The sequence below is a fragment of the Impatiens glandulifera genome, chromosome 1, assembly GCF_907164915.1.
Source record: "Impatiens glandulifera chromosome 1, dImpGla2.1, whole genome shotgun sequence".
NCBI classification, from domain to species: Eukaryota; Viridiplantae; Streptophyta; class Magnoliopsida; order Ericales; family Balsaminaceae; genus Impatiens; species Impatiens glandulifera.
In genome coordinates, this window is record NC_061862.1 from 85,435,027 (window position 1) to 85,448,147 (window position 13,121).

Here is a 13,121-nt window from a genome sequence, read left to right on the forward strand (position 1 = left end):
CGTGTCTAAATATCTTTGAAAACTATTTTTAGAAATTAACAAATGTGATTTACAATTTTTTAAACTCTTCCCATACGTCAAATTTCTTAATTTTTTTGTGTGGAAATGAACTCTTATCAACCTCCTCCATTTTCATTATCTAAGTTTTTTCAACCTTTTAAATAACATCATTAGAATGGTAGAATTAAGTATCAAGTTAGAATTATCATATTTAAATTAGAAATATTTGTTAATCATAACAAATGAATTTAACTAGATTCAATAGGATTAGTATCATCTATAATATAATTTAAATTAATTCAGTTAAACATATTTTAAAAAAACCCAAAACAAAATATATAATTTCGTAATTTTAATAAAATTTTCAGGATTTTCTAATACGATCAATTTTAATACATGTGTAACACTAGTTTTTGTTTATTTTGACGTCCAAAAAACATTGTCCAGTCTCCGTATATCGAAATTCGGTCAGAACCCTATGACTTGCCTTTCCACTCAAATTGTTTTTGTCGAGGAGAAGACACGGGATTTAAAATGGTAGGCTCAACCTCAAGTACTATTTTAGAAAATGTTTACTCGTTCTAAAACAATTCATCGATTTTTCTAGCTCATTTAAGAGTTGTCACCCACTTAATTTGTTTCGAGAGAAACTAAGAATTTTTTTTATTTTGGCTCGGTGTTTAGGCCACAGACCCGTCCAGATGGACGGTCTCTACTACGAAATAATTGACATTTCAAAACATGAAGAATTATTACACTTTATTTTAATTCCAAATCTGAATTGTTCGTCTAAAAATATAACCTACGTATAATCATTCATAAAATTATGTCTAGGATGTTCATAATTTTTTGGACAAGACTATAAATTGAAATGACTCTACAAAGCGTTGATAACGAGAGGGCTGAATGGAATCACATATCTAAATTTATCCGAAATTAGAATTTTTAATTACAAAATTTTTGTTTAAATTATGAGGACATGGATTTTTCTCATAATTTTTGAATTGTAAAACTCAAGTAATGAGCATCGAAATTTGGGTAAATTGAGAAACATTTTAAATCGTATACTAAAAATTGGTGAATTGTTTTATTTTGGTTAAACTAATTATTTTTGACTATTTTTATATTTTTCAGTTTTTTAAAAATTAGTTTAGGCATTTGTGATAGTATTAGACCACATTCTACTTCATTTGGACGGAGCATCTCGCAACACAGGACAGGAAGAATCAAATCTTAAGGCCTACTATTTTAAGGAACGGAGCCTCACATTGGACAGTTCGTCGCCGCCGAAGAATTTGTATATTGAATTATATTGTTTATCTTTCTTCCTAATGATATGTTATTAGTTAGATTAATCTTTAGATAGTTGTTCTCGAGACTCAAGAACAAACCTCAACTAAAGTCTATCAAACTCTCTACCTAAATTGAAAATATTAATTGATGATTAAATTATAACATATGGTTAACCAATCAATCAACTAACATTTCTAAGGCAATAGTACAAACAACATACAAGTAAACACCGACGAAAACACAAATAGAATATGAACAGACAAATCAAGTTTAAAATAGAAATTAAGTTTTCAATGGATGAATTCAATACAATGTTCAAGAAGGAGTTTATGACCGGCACAAAATAAATTCTTTAGGCTAAGTGAGGATGATAAGCCGATGACACTTCGACGAGCTACCAAGTCTCCAATGTCATCTCTTCTTTCTTACTGATCTTCCTTAATCTCCTTCTATGAGAACAAATTACTAAACTAGAGAGGGCTAAGAAGCCAAAAATAACATCTATGTCTTCTCTCCCAAAAATCTTAGGTGTCTCTTTGTGAATATTGCTTATTCATTGACACTTGAGGTTTTTCTTCATTCCTACGTGGGACAAATGTTTTATATTTGTAAATGAAGTTAGAAAATATCTTAGGATCTTAACGTGGGACAATTGGCTAGGCTTCTTATTCATCAATCCTTCACACTTGATTTTAAAAAAAAAAATCGGATCATTTATTAAAAAAATAATATTAGTATTTATTTTATTATACATTCGCCACTTTGCCTTATTTATTTTATTATATTTGTTTTCACAATTTTAGTTTTATTAAAATTTTCGAATTTTAATTAATTTGCTTCCGACTAATACGACACCGTTTTCAATTTTTTTATTTTTATTTTTAATCTTGTGCAATGAGCCTTCGATTTTTTAAAAACAAGTTTTAAGGCTCAAGATCTATAAACTACAACTTGAAATTGATTGCATTTAGTCTTAAGATTAAGTTGTAAACCTCCCATTAAACTTTTTTGAATGACTGATTGATTACTAGCCTACAATAAGAAAAACAAATTCAAGTAAGTAAGTTTTATTTATAATGAAACTCAACAAATAAATAACTTTGATGTAAACTACAACAAAACAATAAGAAAATAGATATTCAGATTATAAAAGAGGATGAAGAAGATGATGATTGGAAGAAAATACTCACGTATAGAAAGGGAAAAAGTTAGAAAGAAAAAAAATATGAGAAATGTGTTTATGGTTTCTATTATATATATATTTATAATATTTATAAAAGTGAGTTACTCGAACGGGAAATATAATGCTCGAATTCGAGCTCGATTACAAAATTGAGCTATTCGAACTTGGTCAAACTGAGTTCGAGTCGAGTTTTGACCAAGTTTCTCACGAACAACTTGACTCGTTTACACCGTACAGTACAATGAGCCTTATAAAAATAAATTTTCAACTCAAAATTTGTAAAATTATAAATCAAAGAGGGGGATTAAAATGAGTATCTTAAAAAAAATGTCAATAAGTTATTCATTTGTGTTGACATGTATAAACAACTTATATAAGAATTACCACTTATAACTTATTGTTTAATTTAATTATGTTTATAATAATACAATGGATAGAGAAAAATAGAATTGCTTCTAATATTGTTAATTTGATACTTTAAATTCAAATAGTTGGAACTTAGATCCTATCCTATTTAACTTATAATGAGGTCAAGTTCGGAAGGAGATATTTTTCAAGATTGGATAAAGCACTCACAATGTTGAAGGGACTATTAGAAGAAGTCTAAGTTCTATCACTCATAAAAAGTTCCTTAACTTTTGAGTAATCTAATTAAAAATAATAACTTGACCTTAAATATAAGGAAATCAGAATGGTAATCAACTAACCAATTCATATTAAATATGAAGTGTTCTAACTTTTTTTTTTCTTTTTCTTTTATGCTAAAAAGTTAGCATTACACTTACCGTCGTCTGACCACATTTTAACTTAAATTGTTTTAAGGGTAAGTTGAACACATGACATTTAACCTCTTAAAAATCATTCTTACCCTCTTAAACTTGAACTACCTTAATTTCTAACTTATTATCATTTATTATCATTGCCATAAAAAAAATTAAGGATAAACTATTCATACCTTGCAAATCTACGATAATTGGATTTTAGGAAACATAAATACTAATATTTACATGAATACGTATTTAGGTTATCATACCAGTTAATTTTTTTTTATTATTTAGTTGAAGAGAAATCGTCGATGTTTCGATGAGCGTAATCGTTTGATACGTATCATTTATAGTGCTATTATTATGACGTTTTTTTATATTCGTTCCAGAAAACAAATGGAGTTGGTGGAGAAGTTATTCGTTCTTCTTGAGAATATACCAACTCGATAACATGTTGGATAACGTGTTTGTATTTTTTTTATAATGCTAACATTATTTTTAAACAAACCTTATCAGTTTTAATATACAGGGAGCATTTTTTTTAAATAAAATAAAATACTAATAATTAAGTGGGTTAATTTTGTCTAACTTTTTTTTATTTAAGTATGTTATAGCCCAACATGTGGGTAGACCCGACACCGAGTTTGGGCTGCCCAACCCCGATATAAAAGAAATGTGATTTTTTTTCACTATATATAGTTTAAAAAATTGTTTTTGGTGTGATTTGAACTCATCAAAAATAATAGCTAGCCTCTAAACATGTTTGAAAAAAAGGGTCATCAATTTTTTTTATATAACATGATCTAAAAATTTATAAAAAAATCTTCTTATTTAAACACATCTTTATTAAATATAAAAAAATCACTCATTTTTTACATTTTATAATTTTCAAAACTGATTATGATGGTAACAATTACTAATTTTAGTATAACTCTATCATAAAGTAAAGAAAAACTTAATACCATTGAAACTTCTTAATGAAAAAAGTAAGTCTCTAAGAAATTTCAATATCTGTATTTGAAAATTTGGGTTTTTAGAATCTGAATTTTTGAATAAATTTCAAATCGTAACATTTTAAAAATTGTTTTGTACTATGATTCTTTCTATGTTGGACAGTAAATAGTTTATTTTTATATAAGTATTTTAGTAAATATTAGAAATATAAATAATAGTTTATGTCTAATTTTTCTTTTATTTGAAATTAATAAAAAAAAGGGCCGGTGTGGTGCCGAAACGACTATAAAAAACATATTTTTCAATTGCTTTCTTTAAATTTGATGAATAAATTATAGTGATAATGAATGAGGGACATAATTATATTGATGCGGTTATCAGGACAGATCCAGAAAGCAGGGATGTGTTTGAAAAAAAATCGGAATAAACTTAAAAAAATAATGAGAAAATTGGAATAGTTTTGATTTTTTTTTTAATATTAGATAAAGAAATATTTAATTAAATTTAAAAAAAATTAAAAATTATGAAATAATCCGCCACATTTTAACAGTTAAATATATATATAATTTTTTTTTGGGCGGACTACATAGATCCTCCTGTGTTCCTATGACTCATGTGTTCCTATGGGGCTAAAATATAGTGGAAGAGCTAGTTTCATGCAGTTTTTTTAAGATTCTTGGTGGAATTTTACTTATTTTTTAAACATATATTATCTCCTTATTATATCACTATCATTCTTATTATTAAAACACTTATTTATATCAATTTAAATACTTCTACTATATCTTTAAAAATTTTAATTTTTTTTCTCGACAAAACCCCAAAAATTCTACAAAAACCAATATGGAACCAGCCTTAAAAATTATTATATACGGGCAGTTGAGTGGATAATCAAAATATTTGACTATTTCTAAAAAGATAAGAAATAAATAATGTTAGAAAGCCATAAATCTGAAAAATTTGAGAGAGGGTGAATCACAACCTATTATGCAATGGAGGTTGTGGTTGAGTGACTCTCTAAAGCAATGAATGATGATGAGGAAGAGTGATTCCTCGTTGGTAGAGGAGGGTGGTTGAGTGACTCTCCAAAGTAATGAATGATGATGATGAGGAATGAACTAGTAGGCAGACGTGGATAGCTAGTGAGTCACACCGACCATCGGTTTTCACTCGGATCTCCATGCAACCACTAAGGCCGTTTCTTGCGACAGGCTTGGAGAAGCACATCAAATAGGTGGAAGATGATACTAGAGTAGACGCGGTCAAAACATTGTTGAATGCTCAAGTCGGGATTCTATTGCTCAAAACCAAGGTGGAAGCACTGACTTTAATGATCAGCAAGGGAAAGACAGACTACGTCCAATTCCTTAGGCCAAGGGAAGTGGCGGGAGTGGGTCATCGATTGGAGTTGTTGCTGTAGTTTTAGGCGATACTCAAGTTATGGGTAATAGAGGAAGCATGTCAGCTAGGAGTTTTGTTGATGCTCCTAAAATTGGTTGTTTTCAGGTCGGGGACAAACGATGGTTGCGGGTCGTCGATGGGGGATATTGTTCAGGATGTAGCGGGACAGTCTGATCCTCAGAAGGTTGGATCTCCATCATATGCGGATAAGGTGAATAGCCAAAGGAGAGCAATTTGGTCAGATTGGTCCAAGATGGTGGTTACAAGTACGAAATCCTTTGAGTTTGGTACAATGGTTGATCGATTGAATGTGGTGACAATCTTTGAGATCAAGAACTGTAAGCGCAGGAAGATCGAGTTGGGATTGGGTCACTTAAAACTTCCACATCGTTACTTGTCCTCATCATCATGGAAGAAAAGGTGTCTTGGACCAGGTCCACTTCGTGGTGAATTTTGGTTCGAGTTCAACTCCCGTGGAAGGTATGTTGCTCTATGGGTTGATTACCAAACTGTATTCATTATGCCTAATGATAAGAGTATAATTCCATTAGTGGAAGAAAGAATTCGACACCTTGAGAATGATAAAAATAAGGACAATATTAGTGGCACAACGTTTAATAACTTGGCTGATGAGGAACTTAATACTGAATATAAGTGTTATGGTAAGGAGGAGCGAGATTGCATAGAAAGGCTACCCAAACACATGAGAGTTCCAATAGTACTTGGGTCTAGTTATTTGGGCTACCCACGACCTGTTGGAGCATTGAGTGCTTGAAAAAAGCGGATGAAAAATTAGGTAGATATGAGGAGATTGACGAAAATACCGAACTAAAATGTAAGGTCGGATGGGCAAGAATTCGTGTGGGTCTGGTGGAACAAATGCTGAATACTATTGTCCTGCAACATGGTATGTTTATGTATAAGGTTGTGGTGTGTCCTGAATGGACTTTGAGAATGTCAATGTCAAGTTCTAATTTTTGTCTAAATTGTGGGGAGAAAGATGTACCAGTTCAGACTTCTCCTATACGGAACCAAAAGAGAAAAATATATTGGGTTCAACTTCGCAACCAATTGATGTAGATAATTGTTCAAATTAGGGGATTAAATTCGATGAGGCTGTGGTGGGTGTGGCAGATATTCACCAAAACGATGAACCGGGTAGCACAATGGAGAAGGAGGGTCAGGATTGCGAGATCGAGTGTAAATCACCGGGATTAACCTTTGGGTTGGTACATGAATCATCACCTTCTTCGAATTCAATTTACTAGTGATGTCTAAGTAGTCCCCTCTAGTCCTTTTAGGTTCGAAAATAAGTGGTTAATCAGGGACGACTTTGTGACGCGTGTGCAAGAATGGTGGGGGTCTCAAGTTCCTTCCGATTCAGCATCATCAAAACTTTTTATGAATTTGAAGAACTTACGTAAGCTACTAAAAAGTTTGTATGTGGGTGAATGTGCAATATTTTGTGTAAAGGCCAATGATTTATGTACTAAGATCAGTGTTCTAAATGGACGCCACCTAGGCGGTAGGCGGTCCAACACCGCTCCGCCTATACATGAGGCGGTCAAATTATTTAATTATTAATTATTTTTAATTAATTAATTAATTACTAATATTTATATATATATATATATATATATAAATTTAATAAAAAACTCTTTATCTCCAACTATTTATTTAAATTTTGAAATGACTCTTTACATTCCAATTCATTTCTTTTCTTCTTTTCCGTTTCTTATCTCATTCACCTCACTTTGCTTGATCACATACATCTTCTTCGATCTTCTACCTCTTCTTCGGCTCGTCTACCTCTTCTTCAATTTGTCTACCTCTTTTTCAGCTCGTTTATCTCTTCTTCAGCTCGTCTACTTCTTCTTCAACTCGTCTATCTCTTCTTTAGGTCATCTATCTTTTCTTCAGTATATTAGGTTATTTGAATCTATGTGCAGTATACTTGTTTATTTAGATTTTTCTTATTTATATAATTATATTAAGTTATTTAGTAATTATTTATAGATTATAAGATATTTAGAGATAAGTAGAAATAATTGACCTATTTAGTCTCTTATCTAAATGATTAATATTAGGTTATTTGAATGACGGAAAAAGATAAACAGTTAAAAGTGATTCAAGTGGAATTGAAGAGAAAATCTAATGATATCATTTGGAGTTATGGGGTGTTATATTCCAAAGAGAAACGAGATTGGATCACTTGCAAGTTATGTAAGAAACTTATTAAAGGAGGTGTTCATAGAATGAAACACCATATTGTTGGTATTGTTGGACAAGTTGAAGCATGCCCTAAAGCATCCGATGAAGACAAAAGAAGAGTCAAAGATTTTCTTGAAAATATTTATGATAAAAAACGTGCAAATGCTGAAGAGCTAAAAGAAGAGAGAGCTGAAGTTAATATAGATGTTGAAGATGATTTGACAATTGAGACAAATTCTGTAAGAAAAAAGTCAAAGCACCTTGGCCTATTGATAAGTGGTCTTCCACCATTGATCCAACAAAAGTAAGGCAACAAAGTATAAATGATGCACTTAAGCTGAAATTTACAAATGATGTGCATGCATATCATGGCAGGTTCCCTTCCATGCAATTTACAATTCAAGTTTTCGACAATTTGTAGAAGCGATTGGACAATTTGACCCAAGCTACAAAACTCCAAGTCAATATCTTCTAAGAGAGCCACTTTTGAAGCAAGAAGTTGAGAAAACTAAGTTATCTCTAAAAATACATGAAGAAGAGTGGTTGAAAAATGGGTGTTCAATAATGACCGATGCATGGACGGACCGTAAGAGAAGAAGTATTATGAATTTATGTGTCAATTGAAAATTAAGCACTTTATTTCTAGGTTATATTGAAGAATCAATGGAAGCTCACACTAGGACTTACATATTCGAGTATGTGGAAAAATATATCAATAAAATTGGACCTCAACACGTTGTTCAAGTAGCAACGGACAACGCCACAAACAATATGGCAGCAACTGAGTTTTTGAAGGTTAAACAACCTCATATTTTTTGGACTTGTGCGACTCGTACAATTAATCTCATGCTTGAATCAATAGGAAAACTATCAAAGTTTAGTGGAGTGTTGGAGAAAGAAAAAGCCCTAACAATATTTATATATGCACACATAAAACTTTGGCAATTATGAGGAAATATACTAAGAAAAGAGATATTGTGAGGCTTGGGGTGACTAGATTTGCCACCTCCTTTTTGACATTGGAAAGTCTTCAAGGAAAGAAAGATCAATTGAGACTTATGTTTACATCTGATGAATGGAGCAAAACAAAATTACGGACTAGTGTGCAAGGTAAAGCGGCAGAGGCTATAGTAACAAACATTTCATTTTGGAATGGGGTTTCTTTGTCTTTGAATGTTTTTACCCCTTTAGTGAAAGTTCTACGTCTTGTTAATGGTGACAAAAAAACCCTCAATGGCATTGTTATTTGGAGAACTTAAACAAGCCAAGAGATAAAAAAAAACTTCAAAAAAGAAGAAAATGCCATCCCTCTTTTGAAGATTATTGATACAAAGTCCAATGGTAGACTTGATAACCCTTTGCATTACACTACTTATTTATTGAATCCATTTTCTTACTTCAAAGATTCAAGCATACATAAAGATGCCAATATTATGAATGAGTTCTTGAATTGTGTTGAGAAAGTTTTTTCCTATCGATACAAATATGCAATCTATCATTTCCAATGTAGAATTGTTGAATTATAAGAACAAATCTGGAAATTTTAGTAGGAAAATAGCGATTGGAGCATATGAGAAGGTGGATGTGTATCATGATTTTGATCCGGGTAAATTTCTTATCCTTATTTTTATCCGTTAACATTTAACATACAAGTCACTTTTACCATTTATTTTTTTTCCTCTTTATTTTTAAGTTGGATGGTGGTCCAATTATGGTAGTGACACTCCAAACTTATAAAGAATGACAATGAGATTTATTTCATTGTCTAGTAGTTCTTCGGGGTGTGAAAGAATTTGAAGGTGTATGTATTTTTTATAAATTATAGTTTTATTATCTATTAATTATTATTATTTTTATTTATAATTTAATAATTGATTAGATACATACTAAGAAGAGGAATAGACTTGAGACATCAAGGTTGAATGATCTAGTATATGTCAAATTCAACGCCAATCTTATGAAGAAGAAAAGTAAAAGAGAAACAAGTGGAGATTTGTTTTTATGTTCTCAAGATAGTGAAGCTCAAGATTGGCTTATTGAGGGTGGTGATGAAGATGAGGTCGAGCGAGGTTCAGGACTTACTTGGAAGATGGTGGCAGAGGCTTCAGGGGGAAGATGAAGTACTAAGACCAAGGAGGAGTGAAATGAGCATCACCATTAGAGAAATTGACGAGGATTTAAATACATCAGATGAGGAACATGAAGAAAAATGTTGATTTTGAGTCCAATGATTAGAGAATTATGAATGTGGCTGATGGTGCATACATAGATGATTTAGAAGATTAATTATGCTTACATACTTATTTTTGTTAAATGTTACTATGTTGGAGAATATTAATTTGACTTTTTGGTAAAATGATAATTATAGAACATCTTTATTATATTTGTATTTAAATTTATTTATATTTATATTCAACCGCTTAGGCACCCGAGGAAGTAGGCAGTCACTTACCGCCCCACCACCGCCATTTAGAAAATTGACTAAGATTAATGTTCTCGATAAGGTGAAAGAGGTTCGTAATATTTTAGTAGAAGAGGTTAGCTCTCATATTTTGCTAGTTAGTAATCTTCTTGAGCCGTGTAAAGAAGAAGAAATCGGGGCTAGACAACACATCAGAACTACTTGGCTGAGAGTTGTGGATAAAAATAAAAAATTCTTTCAAGGTGTCTCGAAGGCACATGCTAGGAACAATGCAATTATTTTAATTTCGGTGTAGGGTGTTACTCATGATTGTGAGCCTGCGATTTTAAATAATATTGTGCAATTATATAAAGATTTATTCAAGGAACCACATATGGTTAAAACAAAGTTGGATGGTGTGAATTTTTCTACTATTAGTGTGGAGCAAAAGGACACATTGGAAGCTCGTTTCACGGAAAAATAAGTGGAAGCAACGATAATGGGTTGTGGGAGTGATAAGGCCCCGAGAAGCGATGAATTTACTATAACCTTCTTTAAAAAAATGTGATTTTTTCTAAAAAATGATATCATAGAAGCGATCGAGCATTTTATAAATTCTCATCATTTGACAAGAGTTGGAACTCTTCGCTAATTTGTCTAATTCGCAAAGCGCCCGGAACTATTGATGTGAAATTTTTTTGGAGTGACAATAAGAATGAGTATTTGGAGTGGCATCGCTAATCGAACAATAGGAATGCAGTATTTGGAGTGGAATCTCATTAATGTGGAAGTCTTTTTGTGGACAATACAGATGTTTGGTTGGCAATGACTCTTCGATTAGTATTTGGGATGACGTATGGTCTAGTGTTAGAAGTCTTTCTGTATCGTACATGGCCCTTTCCTCGATTGCTATATTTAGAGATGTTATAGTCAAAAACATGTTTAACGTAAGTTCTAATGGTTTTGTAATGAGAATCATATATAGAAGAAGACTAAATGCTGAAGAGTTAGCTTCACATGATAGAGTGTTGAACTTGGTGGGGGTGTAAAAAGGCGAATCCTTCTTTGTGTGATATTTTGCGTTGACAAGATATTGATAATTTAAGTTTAGTCATTTTACTCTTTAATTACGGATAATGCTCCTTACAATCTCATATGGGAGAAGTTGTGGGACTCTAAGTTTCCATTGAAGAGCTCATTCTTTGGATGGAGTGTCATGCATGGAGGGATTTTGACAGATGATAAATGCATGAAAAATGGTGTATTATGGCAAGTCGTTGTAGAATGTGTCATAAAGAAGCGTAGTCGATGCCTCACTTGATATTACACTATGATGGAGTGATTGCGATTTGTAGTTTATTATGGAACACAATTGGTATTCAGTGGGTTATGCCAGAATCCATCGTTAGTTATTGAGAAGTGTGGATAAAGACGGTGAGTTCGGTTGGTCTGAGTTGTTGGACCCCTATCTCACTTATCTTCTGGTGGATAATTTGGCTTGAAAAAACCAAGTAATCGTTATTGACCAATACATTTAATTCATAATTATATTATTATGACAATCGGGGAGGTTTTATTGGGTAAACCAATTGAAACAGTTGGTGAACTCATTGATCTTCTTGAATATCTCTATGCTCGTTAAAATTTGTTCTTTTTATTATGATTATTGGTGAAATATTTTGTGTTGTGTTTTTTTTAAATGTTTTCTTTCGATTTTTGTAATGTTTTTGTCGTTGAGCCTAAACGACTCTCATTTATATAATTTTGCATAAAACCATTTAAAAAAAATCTGAAAAATTCAACGCAATAAAAAAAAATGATATTGTTCAATGTTATTTTGAGAGTTTCAAAAAGAAAGATAAGATAATATTCAAATTTTATATTGATTGCCTTTTTTTCATAAAAAGAAGTTTAATTATTTGAGTCCCTTTTTTTTATAATTGCATTCTCATTTGTATATTAGAAGTTCCTAATCGTCTCAAACTTTCTCAATAAATTCATCATTGAGAAAATTATGACATATAACTTGTTATCCAATGTTTTTAATTGGATTTTTGGTGTTACATTTACGAAATCTAAAAAGAAAGAAATGCAAGACCCCATTTAATTATTCAAAAGAAGTGATGATGAGATTTACAACACATCATAATAACTAAAATTGTAATTATTCACAATTAGATAATAAATGTATCTATTATATGATAGGTCTTGCTTTTCTTCAAAATGAAATAATAATAAGTTATTGAAATGACAAGTCTTTATATATTAAAAGTAAAAAGGCATTTGATTATATTTTGTCATTTCACAAAAAAAAAAATGATAGAGTAGTAGTTAGGTGGGTATAGTTTTCTTAATAATTTATAAATTTAAAAAATGTTGATTTGGTGTTATTTTGAAAAATATATATATATTTTTTAAATGATTTAAAAGGTATTATTATATATGATAAAATAATATATATTTTTATAATAATATACTTTAATAATTTAATTAATAAATAAAATAATATTCTTGAATAACAGAGTGGATAAAATATTTTATTTTAGTTATTTTTTTACACATACTATATAGTTGTAAGTGTCATTATTTATATCTAAATCGTCTTTCTAAATTTAACAAGTGACTTGGTTTATTAGGTTCTAATTATTTGAGCTATTAAGTATGTTAAAAATAAATTTAACAATTTTTATTATTAACTAAATTTATTTTTTAATAATAGTTTATTAGTTTATATATATAAAAAAAAGTTAACTTAGACGTATTTACACAACTAGCTCACTTAAATATATGTGATAATAAAAAAAGTCATTTAAACATTTAAACATATTTGTACTATCAAAAATTGGTTCATTTAACCTCTTTTAACTCAACCATAGTTAATTTTTATTTTTTTATTTATATATTTATTAATTAA

General features: G+C 30.6%; 1 protein-coding gene across 1 annotated transcript; it reads left to right on the forward strand.

Annotated features, from left to right (window-relative positions):
• The first annotated feature begins 7,691 nt into the window (after nucleotides 1–7,691).
• LOC124934981 lies at nucleotides 7,692–10,022 on the forward strand. The gene is made up of 4 exons (XM_047475458.1): nucleotides 7,692–8,045; nucleotides 8,182–8,392; nucleotides 8,453–8,601; nucleotides 9,819–10,022. The coding sequence occupies exons 1-4, from the start codon at nucleotides 7,692–7,694 to the stop codon at nucleotides 10,020–10,022; spliced, it is 918 nt and encodes a 305-aa protein (XP_047331414.1).
• The last annotated feature ends 3,099 nt before the right edge of the window (nucleotides 10,023–13,121 follow it).

Excerpts from the sequence above, each read along its gene's own strand:
- LOC124934981 (XM_047475458.1), top strand. The coding sequence starts at position 7,692 with ATGACGGAAAAAGATAAACAGTTAAAAGTGATTCAAGTGGAATTGAAG. Across the intron at positions 8,393-8,452 it reads GACCGATGCATGGACGGACC|GTTATATTGAAGAATCAATG; the intron begins GTAAGAGAAGAA and ends CTTTATTTCTAG. Across the intron at positions 8,602-9,818 it reads CAGCAACTGAGTTTTTGAAG|ATAGTGAAGCTCAAGATTGG; the intron begins GTTAAACAACCT and ends TATGTTCTCAAG.